We start from the raw sequence: 20,574 nt of genomic DNA, 5'->3' as shown, positions 1-20,574 counted from the left end.
GTCGGGTAAATAAATTTCTATAAAATATTGGTAATGAACTGGACCCTGATATTCTTACACAATAAAATTTGCATCGTATGAGTCATTCTGTAAAAATTTGGGAATTTTTGGAAAAGGTTAACTATTTTATAAAAATCCTCGAAAACAGTCCAGTTTTGGGTGATGAAGCTGAAATAAAGTAAGTAATGCTTTGTATGTCTATATGTCGGTTTGATTATTGAAAATGAACTACGGGATATACGTAAAAGAAAATGATATGCTATGAAGCATGGACACCCCTATTTACAAAGGAGACTAAGATGAAATTTTCCGAAAATCCTAACACTTAATAAATATTTTTGAGACGGGTGTTTACTAGTATACTTTAGATTTTGTTTTCAAAGATAAAACTCGTCATAATATTTATCACAAAATACAAAGTATCGGAGGTTGGTTTCATACATGAATATGGTTAAATATATATTCTCTAAAAGGGACTTAAAAATATATTTCCGGCATCCCATCCTTGGGAAGGAAATGCGTATATAAGATACTTTAGAAGTATTGATACTAGAATATAGAATGAACAAATATTCCAACACGACATATGATTAAGTTGAAGTATTAATTATTTTGACAAATAATTATCACTCGAAATAATATAAGAAACGTAACTCAAAAACATAAATACTGAGACAAGGCACGACCCGTTCGTCTAATAGACGTTAGACCATTGTAGGTAGTCGTGTTTGCTGAGGAGATTTGGGTTACAAGTACCGAAGACGCAATACAGTGAGTTCATGTCCCCCTTTTCTCTTTATCTGTTTTCAGTTTTACACCTCGGGGGTGAAATACATGTTACAGACATTTACAGACATTACAGACATTTATTTACATGGTATGGTTAACTTAAGGAGGGTTTTTATTACGCGAACATGTGAGTGGTGGGCATGACACTTAAGGCCATTAATCCTCGTTGTAGGACCGAGGGACATTAGTGATAGATCTATTTGGGTGTAGCGAGCCCCACTCCTGAGTCCGCTGAGTGGACCATGAGATGACTAAGTGCCTGACGCACAAATCTGCTAGGTTTGAGTCTTCCTGCATCACTTCACACTTATCATTGGCTTTGCAACCCAATGGTGGTCTCTTTTTCCTTAATTGCTACATACCAGGGATTTTCATACACACAGACATTTTTACAAAGGTTTATACATACTCACTTACACATGAACTCGCTCAACTTTTGTTGATTTTTTTCAAACTACATGTATTTCAGGGAATTAGTAAATGGATCTGGCGGGCGTTGGAGTTTTTAAGCTGCGTTGTGAATAAATGTGTCATCCAAGTCATTAGGGCTTAGGAGGCGTATCTTAATCCTGGACGAGATACGTGGTCCTAAACTCTGGGTTGTTTTAAAATCTTTTGTTGAGTCTTTTTGAACTCCTTAAAACATGTTATGGCTTGTAACTTGAATTTGGTCACGTCATTTCAGACAATTGTGTTGTACTACTTTTAAACTTAAATTAATGGATGTACACCTACTGGTTTTATCATATAGTGTTGTTATGATCATATGCAATGGTATTAAGAAGTCACACCAATAATCACGCTTCCGCAAAAGTCAGGGTGTGACAAAAGCTATCCTGGATACAAAATCCCCACAAAGTAAAAAAGAGGCTGAAAGCTTGAATGGTAAACTGGCAGCCTTGAAGCATTTTACCTCTAAGTTGGTAGAAAGATCCCTTCCTCTTTTCAAAACCCTTCAAGGGTGTACAAACAAAAGGGACTTCAGGTGGACAGAGGAAGCAGAAGAAGCCTTCAACCAAATGAAACAGCACCTGGCTTCATTACCAAACATCGCCGCTCCTGAAATAGGGGAACTGATCTCTGTCTACCTATCAATTGCTGAGGAAGCAATCAGTGCAGTCCTGACCTTCGGAAGAAACAAGGCTCAGGTACCTGTTTACTTCTTCAGTAAAACCTTGAAGTTAGCAGAGACCAAGTATCCCCACTGGAAAAACTTGCTCTTGCACTAGTAAAAACAGCCAAAAGGCTTCGAAGGTACTTTCAAGCACATCCCATTCAAGTGGTCACGGACCAACTAATCAAAAATGTGCTTGAAAAACCTGAAACTTTTGGACGTTTAGCCAAATGGGTTGTGGAACTAGGTGAACACAACATCACCTATGTTCCAAGAAAAGGTGTGAAAGCCCAAATCTTGGCTGATTTCATTTTGGAAATACCCAAGGAAACGATAACGGAAGTCAATACAGCCTCTACTGAACCTTCTGACCCCCATACTTGGAAGCTCTTTACCGACGGAGCTTCTAGCATTGAAGGGTCAGGAGCATGGCTAGTCCTGATTGATCCTAATGAATTGGAATTCACGTATGCTCTTCGGCTTGAATTTCATACTACAAACAACGAAGCCGAGTACGAAGCATTGGTTGCAGGACTCAAGCTTGCAAGAAAAATGGGTGTCAAAAAGCTTCAAGTCTTCACAGACTCGTTGCTCGTTTCAAACCAAGTGAGTGACAACTACATAGCCAAAGAACCAAACATGAAGAAGTACTGTGAAAAGGCAAAGGAGCTTATGAGTACATTTGAAACATGCATAATCAAACAAGTCCCGAGATCGCAAAACAAAAAAGCTGATGCACTAAGAAAACTCGCTTCATTGACCTTTGCCCACCTCACAAAAAAGTATTGGTTAAAGTGTTGAAGCAATCATCAATTCAAGAGCTCGAGGTACAGGATGTCATCACTGAAGAAAGCCCGAATTGGATGACCCCTTTGATTAAATTCCTCACAAATGGTGAGCTACCAAGTGATCAGGTAGAAGCCGGAAGGGTTCGAATAAAGTCAAGACAATACGTGCTACAAGAAAATGTCCTTTATAAAAAAAGGATACCTTTCACTGCTGCTTCGCTGTGTTGGCCTGGAACAAAGTCAATATGTAAGGCCCCCAAACCGGGTGCCCTATAGTCGGGTCACATCACAGTGTACTGTTTGAAAATAAGTCTTTTCTCAAAAATACGCAGCGGAAATTTTAATTAAGACAGTACATGATTAAATAAAACTTAAAATGTTATTTAGTTTCTAACAAATCGAATGCATTCCACCATATAAACGAGTAATCTCATCTGCAAGCCAAGAGCAACGCCGACTCGAATCACACACCTGCAAAACAATCTAACATACATGCAAAAGTCAGCTACGCTGAATGAGTTCTAACAGTTTAGTTGAAGCATTTAAAAAAACATCCCAAATGCTTTATTTGAAAACCCAAAACACCATCATTTTAAGACCACCATCGTTTATTAAAATACATTAACATTATTTTAAAGTTTATGACTCCAACCCGTAACCCAAAACTCCACCTATATCCTCGGTCTAATCATCCTACCAGTAATCCTTTCCGATATGGATCAGATTGCTTAGACACCAAAGGATAACCCGCAATGCATCTTAATTAATAGGACCATGAACCAAACCGACTCGTATCTAGAACATAACAATTAATGTCCTAAAACTCAATTGTAACTTGATCTCGTTTGACAACTACACAATTTAACACCACTCGACAACCGCATAATAGAACATCATTCGTCACCCACATCATTTAACATCATTCGTCAAGTACACAAATAATCATCATTTACCCACCATTTAACTAGCGTGAAACACATAAGCAAATAAGGTGGAACCTAACACATAATTAGGTCAAATCACTAAGAAGTGACCATAGCTCGTCTCATATTGCCGCATGTAACCCCCCTCCTTGGGTCAGGTTACTAAACTGCAGCCATCATCGTCTCCCACATAAATCGTCATTGCCACTAGGGCTATAACATTGTCACAAATCGTGACCATCAACTAAGCACCTCAAGGGTGCTTCTTGTGACCTGACGCCACCCTAAAGGTAACGCCACCATCACAAGTAACTCGCATATCGTGACCTGACGCCACCCCGAAGGTAACGCCGCCATCACACGTAACTCGCATACCGTGACCTCACGCCACCCCGAAGGTAACGCCGCCATCACAAGTAACTCGCATACCCTGACCTGACGCCACCTCGAAGGTAACGCCGCCATCACAAATAACCCGCATCTCATGACCTGACGTCTCCCCAGAGGTAAGGCCGGCATCACAACTAACCCACATCAAGCACCTCAAGGATGCTAATTCACGTAAAGCACATAGATACACATACAAGGTTAGAAGCATGTCAACTACCCGACAACTACTACCTTCACATTCCCGCTACCACTAAGGTTCGAAAACTATGAAAGAGTTACCAATTAAAATTTTTCACGACACAAGTAGTGCTTTAAATATCAACATCTACCACGCCCCATACCTATACGACCTCGATATTACTAAATAAAACGTCATACGCCTACGCAGGACTATTAAAGCCCGATTAATCAGTACGTCGTATAAAAATATTGTTTGTTAAAAAAATGTTTATAAAACATTTTTATTGCGTAACTCGTTAATATATAACACTCATGAAACGTATAAAACATGTGAAAAACATGTATGCTAGCCCCAAAAATATTTAAGAAAAAGGGGATTAGAACTCACCGGTTACAAAGCTTCCAGATCCACGAGCCAACCATCTAGCAAAGTCGTCCCCAATAGCGAACCTTCTAGCTTAAAATAATTGACCTGCTTGTGTGCTTGGTTAAATTAATTCACTAGCTTATGCTTGGTTCTTTTAATTCGATGATTCTTAGACAGTTAGACTTTTTGACATGCTTGTGTGCCTGCTTGCAATATTTTGCTTCGATAGATGGTATACACCAACTTGCTTGTATGCTTCACCTATCTAGGTATTTGCTTCTTCATTTCCCATCCGTACATGCAAAACAAAGTGGGTTTAATGCTATACCTCGTGAATTATTATGATGTTAACGTTCCATACCATTTGTGCTCTACCAATGAAAACCTTAAAACAGATTAACCCCATGCGACCTATTCATGACCTTCATCACAACCAAAAATTACCATCCCCACCATGAGTAACCTGCAACACCGCTTTAATCCATACTCTACCAACCTCGCGCGCCTAATTGTTTCGACATAATACTCGCAGTAAACCATGCAGCGTATCATGAGAAAATCCCTGCCAACCTTCATCTCCTCAAACCCGTTCATCGACATCCACACCAAACGCCATCTACGCCGCCTCCGTAGCTCGCCATCATCAAACACCACCACCTTCGCCGCTAACCACAACAACGATCACAACCGCCACCATCAACACATGCCATCTTCATCCCAGACGGCCGCCACCGGCGTCACTCATCCTCCCCACAACTCAACCGGAACCCAAACCAAACTTATGCAAAACGAACTGAATGAAATAACGCGAGAAAATGCTAATAGAGTTAACCTGATCATGATATGATGTTTCCCACTCGAAAGTCTGAAAACCGTCTTCGAATAACCTCCGATCCCGAACTCCCTCTCTCTTTCGTTCCTTTGGTCAGCCACAAAAACCTCCGTAGCTAGTGTTTATGTGCCTTTATTTAATTCCATATTTACAACACTGCCCCTCTACTTTCTATTTTATTTTATTTGTTCCAAAATAATTACTAAAACCACTTTTCTTAATTGCGACCGGACCCCTCGGAGTTTATAAAACCAAATTATCGAGTCCATCGCCTTTAACCGTCTCGTAGTTAAACCTCATCGAGTTCAAGTGTGCAAAACGTAAAAAGTGACAAAAACCAGGATGTTACACAATACTTGATCAAAGAAGTTCATGAGGGAATTTGTGGGGGCTCATTTCGGCCCAAGAACAGTGGTCTCAAAGTTGATGAACCTCGGGTATTTTTGGCCCACAATGCACCAAGATGCAAGCGACCAGCTGAAAAAATGTGAAGCCTGTCAAATACATGCCCCAGAGCCAAAAAGCCCAAAGCATGACTTGGTTCCCATCTCATCTGCTTGGCCATTCCACAAATGGGGAATGGATATTGTCGGACCATTTCCTCCGGCCAAAGGAATAGTCAAATTCTTTCTAGTAGTTGTAGATTACTTCACTAAATGGCCGGAGGTGAAACCATTGGCAAAGATAACAGGGAAGCAAATCATTGACTTTGTATGGGAAAACATCATTTGCCGATTTGGGTTGCTAGGAGTGTTGGTCACAGACAATGGAAAACAATTTGCTGAAAAGCCCGTCAGCTCATGGTGCAAAGAGTTTCGAATAACACAAGTATTCAGCTCAGTGGCCTACCCTCAATCCAACAGCCAGGTCGAAAGAACAAATCGAAGCATTGTGGAAGGCATTAAAACACGATTGGGAAAGCATGATACCAACTGGCTTGAAGAACTCCCAAACATGTTATGGGCAATCAGGACCACTGAAAAACAAGCCACAAGAAAACACCATATAGCTTGGTGTTTGGATCCGATGCTGTAATCCCAGCAGAAATAGGAGTTACAACAAAAAGAACGTTCAACATTGATCTAGAAGCAAACAAGCAAGATACGATGTTGAACTTGGAACTCCTAGAAGAAGCAAGGGATCAAGCAGCTATTCAAGAAGAAAGATATAAACAAAAGATGGAATCTTACTATAATGCTCGGGTGAAACAAGAATGGTTCAAGCCTGGTGACCTCGTCCTCAGAAACAACGAGGCAAGCAAGAAGGAAAGCCAGGGAAAACTTGGCCCCAAGTGGGAAGGGCCATATACCATCATCGAAGCTCACAAGGGAGGATCCTACAAGTTGGCTGACCAAAATGGCAAAAAGCTTCCCAGACATTGGAACTGCAAAAACCTTAAAAGGTTCCACGTCTAGAAAAACATGTGTTAGAAGAAGTTAGCAAAGTGGTTTTGTTCCTTTGTAATCTACACACTTTGATGAATGAACAATGAAGTTCTTGTTATAACTTGTCTTTCTATCCTATAATCAGGTTGAGAACCTAGCAAAAAACTCCATGACATGGGTCATGTAAGGGGATGAGCTCCCAGGCCACATCGCTCAATAGGTTCAAGGGTTGAATGGACCTATATAAGGGGTGAGTTCCTATATCAATACAACTCCATGAGACTTAGAAAATATTCTAATAAGTCTCATAGACAGGTCTGAACAACATTCACCAAATGTTCCTTAAACCTTAGAAGTTTTTCAAAAAAACAAAGTCTCATAGACAGGCTTACGAACTAAAGTTAAAATAGATAAGAGTGATAATATGATAAGTGTTATGCCTTCTTGTTAAAAAATACCAAGGCTAAGTGACTGCAACGCTGAACCCTTCAAGGTATAAGTAACATAAGGAAAACACACCATCAACAAAGGCAATTAAACAAACAAAAACACAAGGGAAAAAATAAAACAACAACACACAAACAGAAGCTAAATGAAACCTAGGATTAATAACACTGGGAAATACCAGGCCATAAGCATCAAACATCAGCTGGAAGCCTCGAAGGCTTTAAGCTACAAATAACCTAAAAGGTTTCCTTAGAAGGTGCATAAACACAAAACCAAGATACCATAAAAAGTCATAAGGAGCACAAGAATAAAAGAGAACAAATATAGCACAAGTGTTAGAAAGTTCAAGCATAGCATCAACGGCCTTAAGGGCCTTAAACCTACATGGTTGTTCAATAAAGCCTTCAAGGCTTCAACCATCACAAGGACCTAAACGGTTCCCTCTAAAGAAACAAGTTTAAAACATACAAAACATAGAATTGTTTTAAAAGGTGCTAAGATAGCTACGAATAGATTGTTCAAACATCAGAAGAAGGCTTCGAAGCCCCGGCTCCATCACCCTTGCCTTTCTTAGCTTTCTTCGCCTTCTTGGCCTTCTGGCCACCATCACCTGTAACAGCTGAACCTTCAAGGCTTGCTTCTTTAGAGACATCCGCATCCTCTGAGAAGGTTTCTTCACTATCACCCGAACGGGAACGCTTCTTGGACAAGGATTCAAGCACTTCAGAGCAAACTTTCTCATTAAGCCCAGCCGGTTTCAATCCCTGTAACATGGAAAGGGGTTTACCAAAGCAAGAATAAACTTCAGTTACATAAGGATAAGTTAGCCTTTCCATTTTGTGAACAGACTCCTTGAAAATTTCAGAAGCTTTAGGTCGGAACAAAGGAGATTGTTCCAAAGCCTGACCCGACTCATGAAGCTTGAAACCAGCAACCAAACCCAAATGCTTCCCATAGTTCAACAACTTTGTGTAAACATCCCCAAGGGCAGAATTAAACTCATTAGAATGAAGGAGATAGGTGACAACCTGCTGAAAGCCTTGCTCAATAAGCCACTAGTTATCACAAGTAGCTTGAACCACGGAAGCCTTCAAGCCTTCCTTCTCCTCTGCAAAGGCTTTCTTCTAGACATCCAAGGCTTCCCGATCAGCCTTCAGTTGTAACTTATCTGCCTCCATCTTCTTCTTTAAATCCCCAATTTCAATCTCATGCCTACGAGTCAGCTCACCAACCTTTTTCACCCAAGATTCCTCCTTTTTTGAAAAGCTATCAATATCCTTCTTCATGGCTGCCATAGAGCCTTCATCTTTTCTTTCTTCTTCGAAAACTCCTCATACTCCTGCATCCCCTTACGAAAACGAGTAACACCCTCAGCCACTAAGGCAGAAAGGTTGCAGAAGCTCAAGATCAACCTCGAAAGCATAGTATTAGCCTCCATCTCCGATATGGAACCTCGAACACCAGGGGGAGCAAAGTCAGCCAACACATTAGCACAAACGTTGGCATCCTTGAAACTATCTCCAACCTTAACACCCCAATTGGGGACATAAATCTCATCTTCACTCAAACCCTCAACATCCTTCCTCGGCGAACCTTGAACAGAAGTCACCATAGCCTTTTTGCCCGCAGAATTTTTCTTACCAAGAACAATCAAATTCTTCTCTTTCTCAGCATCAACACTGGGACCCTGTTCCCCAGAAACCTCGATATCATCACTCAAATCCATATGATCAGAAGAAGTGGAATGAGGAGCACCTTTCAATATACGTCGAGCAGAGCGACGGGTCGAAGTCTTAGGAGCAGCGGTCTTGGTGAAACCCTTCACATTTGGAATACTCACATACCCTGTATCCTCAAACCTGTGTTCAGAACCTCTAACAACAACATCATCACCCGCTGCAGCTTCAGCATCCGTGAATGCAACATCCGACGTATCATCACTTTTGACAAAATCCAATGCAGACATAACTACAAAACTCATGAGAAACAAGAATATAAGCAAACAATCAAAAGGAATGTAAAAAAGCAGACAAGTAAAATGCATACCCTGACCACTCCTCATAAGAACTGGATCCCGATTAGTTTAATCCCATAATTTGCTAATACCCAACAACACTAGCAAATGTTCAGGAAATGGTCGAATCCTCGAAGGACATTCCCGGATGGCCTTAAGAAAACAACTATTTAATTCAGAATCAGAGGGTTCCGGTTCATTGAGAACAACGTCTGGGTGTCTCCAAATCATTTTAAAAGGAACAATTAACTCTGAGACCCAAAAGAACCGGTCCTTCCAGGCACCAAGAGTGGTAACCATGGACGAAACCAAGCAATATCAATTTTAGACGTTTCAAAAGTGAATCAATCACCATTCTTCGCTAAGCGGAAGAACCGACGGAATGACAACAAAGAGGGATCATAGCCGGAGGCTCGACACAAAACCTCAAAATGTAAAACCCTAGCCAAACCCTAAGGATGGATTTGACCAAACGAGACTCGATAATATTCCAAAGCATTTAACACAAAGATTGAGAATGGATGACGAAGATTGGAGAACTCGAAATGACGACAATACAAAGCGATTGACCAAGCAGGGCATTGATCAATAGATTTGTCACAACCCGGTGCAACCGGATTGTATTTCAAACCAAACCCCCCTTCCATACAAAACGCCTCCACTTCCTCTTGAGTGAGACGAGAATAGCTGACCGAAAGTTCTTTACGAGCACCCATGATAAGCGATTAAACGAAGAACAGAAAAAAATGAAGAAGGCGGGATGATGACTAACCTGAACGTAAGAAAGGACCGATGGAATGCTTGAAGAAAATAATGAAGATAGTTATTATGTAAATAAAAAAGAGATAAATGATAAGAAGGGGAGTTATAATTACACAACAGGTAATTACAACCGCCGCCTGCGATAACTGCAACCCATCAACATCAGTTGTCACTTTAAAAATTCAAAATCTCAACTGCTCATAAACCCTTGAAGCCTTCAAGCAATAAAAGAAATGTGTAAAGTCAGAAGCATTTTAGCATACATCCCAAACACCTCTAACTTGGGGGGCTGATGGTGGGGGTAGCTCAAGTCTCAATAATAAAACACATAACAGCTTAAAAGGTTAAACGGATAAAAGGTTCAAAACCCGCGAGTTATGGTAAACAACAAAAAGAACAAGCACAGTAACCAGTCACATCACTGGTAACCCACCAACTCTCCTCTCAGCCGTAAAAGTGACATGTGCAAAGGAAACATCCTTTTACCCGCAGGTCCGAAGCCTTTAACCCCTAAATGGGTAAGTCCCCTATTGCAGTTGAGGTTCACTAGTCAAAGGTTCCCCCTTTGGGAAGAACTTTCCTCTATAAATGACAGCCCATGTCATTCATGCAGGACATTCCGATCAGCTCAGATGTTCCTTGATCTCTGGTATTTCTTCTTCTCCCTCGAGAACTTGCTTCATGCATGCTTCTCTTCTTCACTTCAAATATTATAACTTCGCTAATAATAACATCCAAGGCTGAATCTATTTCAGTCAAGGATTTCAAGTAAACAACAATAGAACTAGTGAACCTCCTCCTACGTCTAGCAAACGTGGGGGGACCCCACGACCTGCGTTAGGCAAACCGGAACCCTTCAAACCTTTTGCCTAACCAGTCAGTCTACTACCCTTGGTCTCGTATTTGTTGTAGCAACACCCTGCATTCTTATCTTAGCAGGTGTCACGAACCATACCCCCATTTGGGTCAACTTTGAGTATCTGGTCGGTGTTTTCGAGTCTATCTGTTGGGTTTGGCTCCGGCCTCTGGCTCAATATCGGTATCAACTTCCTTACTATTACAGTTCTACACCCCCGCCTTATTATTTAGATAAATTTTTGCATATGCACATGTTGTGATGGTCTCGACGTTAGGCCAACATTAGAGACTAGGGGCGTAAACGGGCCGAGCTAAGTGCGAGAGCGTATAGGCTCAAGCTCGGTTTGTTAACAATTATATTTCTAAAGCTCGAGCTCAGCCCGTGAATAGTTTTTCAGGATCAGGCTCGGCTTGTTTGTTATTTTTGAACTATTTTTGTTATAATTATCTACATATATACTATAACCATGACTCTTATATAAAAATATTATAATATATACTACTACATTATTTTTATAACAATTTGGTATATAAGATAAGGGTAGGGATATGGTAAAAAGTGTCTAAAATGTAAGAAGGGTAAGAAGTGTTCTAAACCATTGGATATTTGCTCTAATGGTTGAGATCAATAGGGTATAAAATGTAAATTGTGTTTTAATTAGAAGGACCTTATGTAAAAATTGAAGGGCAATAGTGACTTTTCCAACGTTTCAAATATGGTAACCGTTTCAAAACCCCCATCAACTTCCTAAAGATCAGCGAATTATATGGTAACCGTCATCAATCTCCAAAAAATCAACGAATTTCTTCATACTTTATCATAAATAGATCTATAATCAGATTCATGGCGTGGTGTTTTAAAACAACTGGATAAATTGACTATGATTCAGGTCATGGTGTTTTATCTGGAGACATTGTTCATGTCGTGGTGTTTTAAACGCTTATGATTCAAGTCATGGTGTTTTATCTGGAGACATTGTTCATGGCGTAGTGTTTTATCAATAGAAAACATTCCCAGATTTTAAAACACCATAACTATGATTCAAGTCATGGTGTTTTATCTGGAGACATTGTTCATGGCGTGGTGTTTTAAAACATCTATGATTCAAGTCATGGTGTTTTATCAGGAGACATTGTTCATGGCGTGGTGTTTTATCAATACAAAAACATTCCCAGATTTTAAAACACCATGACTATGATTCAAGTCATGGTGTTTTATCTGTAGACATTGTTCATGGTGTGGTGTTTTAAACATCTATGACTCAAGTCATGGTGTTTTATATGGAGACATTGTATAATCAGATTCATGGCGTGATGTTTTAAAATAACTGGATAAATTGACTATGATTCAAGATGGTCGGAGAAGATGATCTGAATCGGAGATGGAGATGAAACGATCAATCCCTAAAAATTCTCATCGCCAGTTTTTTTCCAGTTATATTGGGGGGGGGGGGGTTAGTGCACGGACCTCCCGGCCGCCGGAGTATTTCAACTCACGCAAGCTAGCTTAGCCCCATAGCTGCCTGGCGGTGATTATCCCACCCGGAATTCAATACTTGGGGTTGCCAAGGCTCGAATCCTTTTAAATGAATTAAATGACTCGAATCCTTTTTCCAGTTATATTGTAAATCAATTAAATGACAAAAATGTACAATTACTAATCTACCCTTTTAAATTAATTAAGAGGAGGGACACTTGTCATTGCAAGATTATTTCTTACACTTCTTACAAAAGATGGACTTTTTACAGGATCGTTTACCTATAAGATAAATTATATTATCAGACTATATTTAATACATTAAATAATTAAATAAAGATTATACAAACCGATAACTAATTAGGCTCGCAAACCGGATCAAGCTTGATATCTAAAGCTCAGGCTCAAACTCATTTATTGATTAACCTGAATAAAAGCCCAAGCTCTTTTACATTTGGCTCTATCAACTTTTTAAATAAGTCGATCTTGAATAGTTTACTGATAGTTTGGCTGGTTTACACCCATTGTTAAAGATTAATTCTAGCCTATAAAATTTACGTGTAGCACGAATCCATGGGTGCACATCATTTCAGAGGTAAAAAAAATACATTCATAGTAAATAATTTACAGTTTGGTTAATTATAGTCAACGGTCAGCAAGCTAGGTTAGTTATATAAATTTATATTTCAAACATTTCAACATCAGGGATCCGTGGCGCAATGGTAGCGCGTCTGACTCCAGATCAGAAGGTTGCGTGTTCGATTCACGTCGGGTTCAATCCCCTTAATCCCTTTTTTTTTTTTTTTTTTTTGTTTTACACCTCTATACTTTTGTCTAATTCCGTTTCATCCCCATTAGTTTACAACAATTACATTTCAACCCCAAACACTTTCATATAACATAATCACTTCTCACATTTACTTTCAAGTATTGAATATACATTCTGAAAATAATTAACTCACATCGGATTTCTGGTCGAGTAAATTTAAGTTTAGATTAAGACGTATCGTGGCCAAATAATAATTATAACAAGTATATTTAATAACTTTTGTGTTTCAAAACTATTAACCATTTTACTTATTCTTATGAATTACAGACATGTGAATTCATTTTTGTTAATATACGTGTGTATATTCATTTTTGTGAGTGAGATGTGGATGAATTTTACATTTTGACCTCTATATTTTCAGAAAGTAGTAATCTACAAAAATAGCCATAGTTAAGACTGCATCCGTAATCCTATCGGGATGATATTGACACATCAAGACTCCATCGGTAATCCCCTCGGGATGATATTGACACATGAACTGCCAGTAAATTCCGTCGATGATACCATTCGTTTATATTGTTTTTACCAACATCATGGTTTTCAAAAGATTACTCACAATGCCAACATCATGGTTTTCAAAAGATTACTCACAATGTCCAGTTTCATGGAAAAACTACAGAACAAAATGACACTAAAACCCTATATTTTTGTAGTAATGATATGATATTATTATACATATTATAGATATAAAATATTAATTACTAACATGTTAACTTTTTTTGTAAAACAGAAAAATCAAATAAAATTAAACACTCCAATTTTTTTTTTCTTTTCTTTTTTTAATGGAATCACAGGCAAACATACTATTCTAAATTCCATACTATTATTTCTGTCATGCTATTGGGTCACTAATTTGCAGCAGCAATCAGAAAGCCTCATCATATATCATAAACTCATGATCCAAACAAATTTGGTAGTATAATCATTTGTACTAACAACCAACTGAAATGCCCCTATAAGGATTGAAGTCACTTATTCCTACTAAACAAGTCCCAAAAGTAGTTGACAAGCTGTGTGTGGGTGAAAGAAGTCATCTGCTATGTACCAATTCATCTGTTTGCTTCAGTATCAAAGATTATGAATTCTTTCGAATGAAAATCGATCCGCTCTTCAGATGTCGAGTACCGTAAGCCACAGTCGAGCCCACTGTTGTTGCAGCCACTAACCAGCTGTGTCAAATCAAATCTGATGCTTTAGAAATGACCCATTCTGACCCAACCCGCCAATAATGACCACCTCTAGTTATAAAAATCAGAAGGAAGTTGAGTAGACGTACCTAAGGTATGTAATGTATGATTCAGTTTCCTGAGTACCAAACTCGGGTTGCAGAAGGGCCCCAGTAACCAAGGCTAGCTGGAAGCACGTATTAACCTATAATAATAAGGTACCCATTAGTAAATCTCATAGAATGTTTCAGTAATATCTAAAATAAAAGGTACACCAAGTAGAACATGATGTTTACCTTACTGATCATTAAAGGTTCGACTTTCTGCGGGCGGACCCCATCAAGATTGAAGAACTCAGACCAACTCCTTGACTATCGCAAAATACACACACAAAAATTTCAGATAAATACACAGATTCAAACCCATAAATAGCTAAATTCACTTAAATACAGTTCACCTTTGAACCTAAATGGTTAGCCCTTATATACACCGCACCACCAACTAGAGCAAGATCTCGGATCACAACGAGTGCAACCAGTCCTGCTGCATAATAAGTAGTAAATCAAAGATTCGGAGACCAATAATCATTCATATTGCAAATATCGGGTCAAATACAAGTCAAATCAAGTATTATTTTAGGGTGAGTTGAAACAAAGGGGAAAGTTGCTGAAATCATATCATACTTACAGTGCAAAAGACCCCTTTCTACCATGGCCATGGCAACACATCCAATTAGCACCTGTATTAACAAGTTCCCATAAGCTTTTACGCATGATCTTACCACCAAAACATGCATACGACAATCAACTATTACTTATAAACACCCCACAAAAGAAAGAACCAACCAAGATCACTTACTTTGTCAGCAAGAGGATCAAGGTACGAACCCACCACAGAATTGATTCCCATTTTTCTAGCAACGTATCCATCTAACTGCAAGAGAAAGCAAGAATCTCAAACAGAACATTCGGATGTGAAGGGTGCTTGTTACAAGACATGAAAAGATCTCATACCCAGTCGGTTGCCCCAGATACAACAAGCCCAATAAATGCAGGAAGATACATATCTTGCATGATCATCCTGCATTCAACAAGTTATATATATATATTTTCAAGTATGACCCATGTAGGAAATACACAAAATAAACCCTATAAAAGCCTATCTAGTGTACATTACAATGGAGGAACCCTCAATACATACAGAAAAGAAACCCATAAAAGCCTATCTCGGGCACATTACAATGAAGGAATCCTCAGGAAAAAAAACCCTATAAAAGCCGCACATTAGAATGGAGGAATATCTACTTCAACCCATCGTTGTAAAAATCCCGACTAGTCTCCGATTAGTCTCCAATTAATCACTAATCGGAGGTTCACTGATTAATGGCCGATTAATTGCTAGGCGGTCAATGGCCGTCCTATTCTGGCCAAATTTATGCGAGACGTCGGCCAAATTTCGACCAACCCTTATAAATTCAGGGTAAAGTTCTTGTACAAATAATCTTAACATACTAAACATACAAATTGAAGGAAAACTCAAAAAGACAAGGTGGCATTTTTGTAATTATCAATAACTATCAAAGTTACTCTACAAATATACCTAAAAAAACCTAACCACTCCCCCCACCCCCAAAAAAAACCTAAACCCCCCACCCCCCAAAAACCTAAAAAAAAACCTAACCCCCCCCCACCCCAAAAACCTAAAAAAACCTAACCCCCCCCCCCCCCCCCACCACCCCCAAAAACCTAAAAAAAACCTACCCCCAAGCTAAAATGCTAAAAACTAAACCCCCCAAAAAACCTAAAAAAATCTAAAAAAATAAAAAAAAACACACACAAATTATTTTATTTTATTTTTTTAACATTTTTTATTAAAAAATCGCTACTTTTAGTAGCAGCCCAAAAAAAAAAAATTTGTGTTTTTTTAGGTATTTTTGGTTGTAGTTGGTGGTAATTACAAAAATGCCACCTTGTCTTTTTGGGTTTTCCTTCAGTTTGTATGTTTAGTATGTTAAGATTATTTGTATTTGATCTTTTGCCTATAAATTCATTCCAGTTACTTAAAAAAATGGGTTAATAAGGGGTTAAAACATGTCTACTTCAAAAAAATGTGTGTGTATATATAACTAAAAATTACATATAAAAATCTCGATCCGATTAATTTCGCTTAATCCCTATTAATCCGATTAATCGCTAGTCGGTACCCACCGCCCGACTAGCGCCTAGCGATTCTTACAACATTAACCAATCACCATTTCCATAAACATACATAATAAATGAATTAAAAATCATACCATCCAAGAACCGGACCAGAAACCAATCTACTCATGGAAATAAAATTAGGCCAATTAACAAAACTCCGCACCAATCCATCACCACCACGGCTTCCAAATATCTCCGAATCCTTGTTATGATCCAAACTAGTTCCTAAATTGATGGGTTCTGGAAGAAAGTCAAGAGGGCGTAGTTTAGGGACCGAAACGACGTCGGATTGGAAGTACAAAGGTGTAGCCAATTGCAGAAGCTTCCATGGAGGATAAGAGAGGAAGAGTGGGCCGTGGAAGTTAGGTATGGAAGGGGAGAGAAGGTTTGAAGAGCGAGAGAGGAAGATGGAGGATCTTAGGGTTCGTAACGACGTCGGATTGGGGGTGGAGATGAAGAAGGGGCGGGTGTAGGAGGTTTTCCGAGCAAGCTGCCGGAGTGATCTTAGGATGGCCATTGGTGGCGCATTGCAATTTAAGAGATGAGATGGAAATAGGTTTTGCAGAGGTTTTATGGTTTGACCAACAAGTTGACACGTGGGAGGTATTTACACGTGTTAGTGCTCTCTAATTTCTATTTTTTAGAGTAAATTAAAAGTTTTTTCCTTTATGTTTGTACCAAATTACAGACGCTGTTTTTTTCCTTTAAATTTGACGAGTTTTGTCCTTAACGTTTCAAAATCATGCACGTTATGTCCTTTAGCCCTAACCCAGTTAGATTTTTTTGGTTAAATATGGTCATGTGCCTTGCAAATGAGGGTACACTTGTTTTTTCATCTTTTTAGGGGTTATTGTGTAAATAAGTAATATATAAGGATTATTTTGTAAAAATAAAATGATATTTTAATTAAAAAACCCTTGCACGATTCTCTCTCTTAGGTTTTGTGAAGGGTAACTGCAATTCTGATTAAGAAGATGAAGAGAAAATGTTTTCTACGATGATTAGATTTTGTGAGGCTAACAAGAAGCTTATAAAGTGAAACATCCCATTGGAATCGAAGAAATTGATTGAATTGAAGGTGTAGGGTTGAATTGGAGGTTTAGATCAGACGAAAAATGAAGGCACTGAAAGTGAAATTGGGGAAAATTAAAGAAATTGGGGGAAAATGAGGGAGGATGAAACCCTAATATGTGTAGTTGACCGGTGAGTTATCTCAGGGAAGTGACGGAGAGAACTCCGGGAAGCGGCAGCGAATGAGAGTGGTGGGTTTAGCGGTGGTGGTTGTACGGTGGTGGGTTAGAGGCAGCGTTGGGTGAAGGGGTGGGTGCGGCGGTGGTCCAAGCCAGTAAATCGTCTGACGTTTAGATCATCTGTTTTGGTTTTCAACATCTGTCGCGGTCAAACAAGTGCATTGGAGGAAAAGTTTTACTAATTTGACTTTTCTTACAAGTGACTTTGCTAATTTGACTTTTCTTACAAGTGACCGTTTTAAGAATTCCAAGCAAATTTCTTGAAGTTGGTATGGGAATTTCATTGATTGCCGTAAAGTTGATTGAATTTTAAACTTATATACTTATCTTAAAATCATTGAGAGCAAAATGGAAATTTGAACCTCATATGTTTATTCCTTACAACTGAGATACTTTATTGAGGGTAAAGTATATCTGTGAATGAAGAACTGACCTTGCAAATCAAGATTAATGATTGCAGATATGTACGCTTTCTTTTATGCTCTAATTAGGTTGCTTAGACTCCAAATGTATACGTGTGATCTGCAAAGCCTTTTTATGGAATTTACCAAGGCGATTTGTAGAGAGAGAGAAGAGAGGGGGAGAGGGAGTTAAAGAGAGAAAGAGAATGCAGCAATGAAATTGTTTTTATTTTATTTTTTTATTTTTTCACAATTAATCCCTTGTTATAAGTTATCTACTTAATAGTCCTTAGGGAGGTAAAATGACAAAAGTGCACTCATGTGCAAGGCACATGACTAACTTTAACCAAAAAATCTAACTAGGTTTGGATTAAAGGATATACCATACAAGATTTTTAAACGTTAAGGACAAAACCGGTCAATTTTGAAGTTAAAGGACGCCGCCTGCAATTTGGTACATACATAAAGGACAAAACTTGTAATTTACTCATTTTTTAAATGTTTAAGGTTATTGAGATGAACATAGAGAGAATTAGGGATGAGCAACTGGGACCGGCTACCGGTTTGAAACTAGTATTGAGTTTTTTTGGACCGGTTTGATTTTCGGTATTGATTCGGTACTGATATTTGTGTTTCGATATCGCTTTGGTCCAGTACTGGTTCGGTACCGGTATTTACCTTCAAATACCTGTCCGTACCGTAACTAGTATCGAACCATACTGTATAGGGTATTTTCGATACCGGTACCCATTTTTTGGATTTTCGTTGTCGGTATTTTAGGTACCAGTTCAATGTCGGTTGCTACCGAGCTCATCTCAAAAGAGAACAGAGAGAAAGTAGTGAGTAATTACCAAATATTAATAAGAGGGTGTTTGGGGTTGAGTTTTGAAGGAGATTTTTAGATAATTGAGTTTTGAAATCGCAAATAATCAGTTTTGAGTGTTTGGGTAAAAAAATTAAAAAATTGATTATTTGCGTTTAGAAAGTTACAAAACGCAGTTTTCCAAATGCAGCTCCCCCCTACCGCAACAAAACGCAGTTTTCCAAAAATTCATTATTTGCGTTTAGAAAAGGATTTTTCACTTGTTTATTTTTTTTAAATATATATTTGCCAAACACTCAAATAGTTGATTATCTGATTATTGTGATATCAAGCAACATAATCAAATCCAAACACTATCTTTCAACATCACGTTTTGTTACAGTTAATTATCTGATTTTGATTATTCAAAACGCATAATCTATTTTCAAAACTCAACCCCAAACACCCTCTAAGCAAACCTTATGAATAGTATGAGGGTATCTTGGTAATTTCATTATACACATTGCATATAACGCTCAAAACAACAGACATGATCATCACTTCTTCATCTCTTTCCACCCCAATTTCCTCTCAAAACCCTCACACCAACCCACCGTTCCACCATCCATCCCCGACACCGCTAAATCCGGCCAACAAACACCCCTCCAGACTCCTTTAACCCTTTCACCCACAACAATTTCGCCACAACCCTCCACTTTCCAACAGAGACAGTCATCATCCGTTCTATATTCGTTAGGATTGGTCCCTATTGTGATGTTTGGAGCTCTTTTGTTCTATTAATTCAAACTAATGGTTAGGATATAATAGGAAGTTTATTTGGGTAGGAAGCCTAGGAAGAAATCTTGGCCATCCATTTATTTAATCAAGGGTTAAGATTAAATGAATGAAAATGAAGGAAAAAGAGGAGGCGCGTGGGTTTGTTTAGGGGCATTCTAGTCAAGCCAAGGCAATAGTTTCTCTCTCCTCCAATTCTCCCCCCCCCATTTTTTAAACGTTAATAACTCTTTCATACGACATTATTTTTTTTATAAAAATTCACCAAAAAACGAGCGTTTTTTAATCTTTAAAACGAGTATACTATTGCTATATTTTCGAATTTTTTTTTCGAAAACCCAGTTGCGTAAAACACAATGGAAAAAACCCAGTGGCGTAAAACGCAATGGAAAAAAACCTAAAAATGACATTTTTCTAAAACGCAATGCACAAAAAACATAAAGAAATATCTTATTTGTAAAACGCAATGGCCAGAAAACACAAAGAAATGTCTTATTTCTAAAACGCAATAGCCTAAAAACACAAAAGAAAGTGTACTTTCTAAAACGCAATGGACTGAAAACACATAAAAATGTGTTTTACCTAAAATGCAATGCACAAAAAACACAAATAAATGTCTTATTTCTAAAACGCAATGGCCAGAAAACACTTAAAATGTCTGTTTTCTAAAACGCAATAGACTGAAAACACATAAAAATGTGTTTTACCTAAAACGCAATGCATCAAAAACACAAAGAAATGTCTTATTTACAAAACGCAATGGCCAGAAAACACTTAAAAATGTCTCATTTCTAAAACGCAATG

The 20,574-nt window shown here is 38.5% G+C and overlaps 1 protein-coding gene and 1 non-coding gene across 2 annotated transcripts; one reads left to right on the top strand and one right to left on the bottom strand.

Annotated features, from left to right (window-relative positions):
• The first annotated feature begins 13,031 nt into the window (after positions 1-13,031).
• On the top strand, positions 13,032-13,103 carry TRNAW-CCA. Its single transcript has one exon. It is a non-coding gene; the product is annotated as a tRNA-Trp (tRNA).
• A 904-nt stretch (positions 13,104-14,007) lies between these two features.
• Positions 14,008-17,081, bottom strand: LOC110944573 (cardiolipin synthase (CMP-forming), mitochondrial). Its single transcript, XM_022186233.2, has 8 exons — positions 16,615-17,081; positions 15,335-15,401; positions 15,180-15,254; positions 15,009-15,060; positions 14,779-14,864; positions 14,618-14,692; positions 14,432-14,526; positions 14,008-14,324 (listed from the first exon to the last, which is right to left on the bottom strand). Exons 1-8 carry the CDS (start codon positions 17,037-17,039, stop codon positions 14,231-14,233), a joined length of 969 nt encoding a protein of 322 aa, XP_022041925.1. The 5' UTR covers positions 17,040-17,081; the 3' UTR covers positions 14,008-14,230.
• Positions 17,082-20,574: the final 3,493 nt, after the last annotated feature.

Source organism: Helianthus annuus, chromosome 1 (assembly GCF_002127325.2).
Source record: "Helianthus annuus cultivar XRQ/B chromosome 1, HanXRQr2.0-SUNRISE, whole genome shotgun sequence".
Lineage (NCBI taxonomy): Eukaryota > Viridiplantae > Streptophyta > Magnoliopsida > Asterales > Asteraceae > Helianthus > Helianthus annuus.
This window is presented reverse-complemented; position numbering and strand designations above follow the sequence as displayed.

Excerpts from the sequence above, each read along its gene's own strand:
- LOC110944573 (XM_022186233.2), bottom strand. The coding sequence starts at position 17,039 with ATGGCCATCCTAAGATCACTCCGGCAGCTTGCTCGGAAAACCTCCTAC. Across the intron at positions 15,255-15,334 it reads TATCTGGGGCAACCGACTGG|TTAGATGGATACGTTGCTAG; the intron begins GTATGAGATCTT and ends TTTCTCTTGCAG. Across the intron at positions 14,865-15,008 it reads AGAAAGGGGTCTTTTGCACT|CAGGACTGGTTGCACTCGTT; the intron begins GTAAGTATGATA and ends CTTATTATGCAG.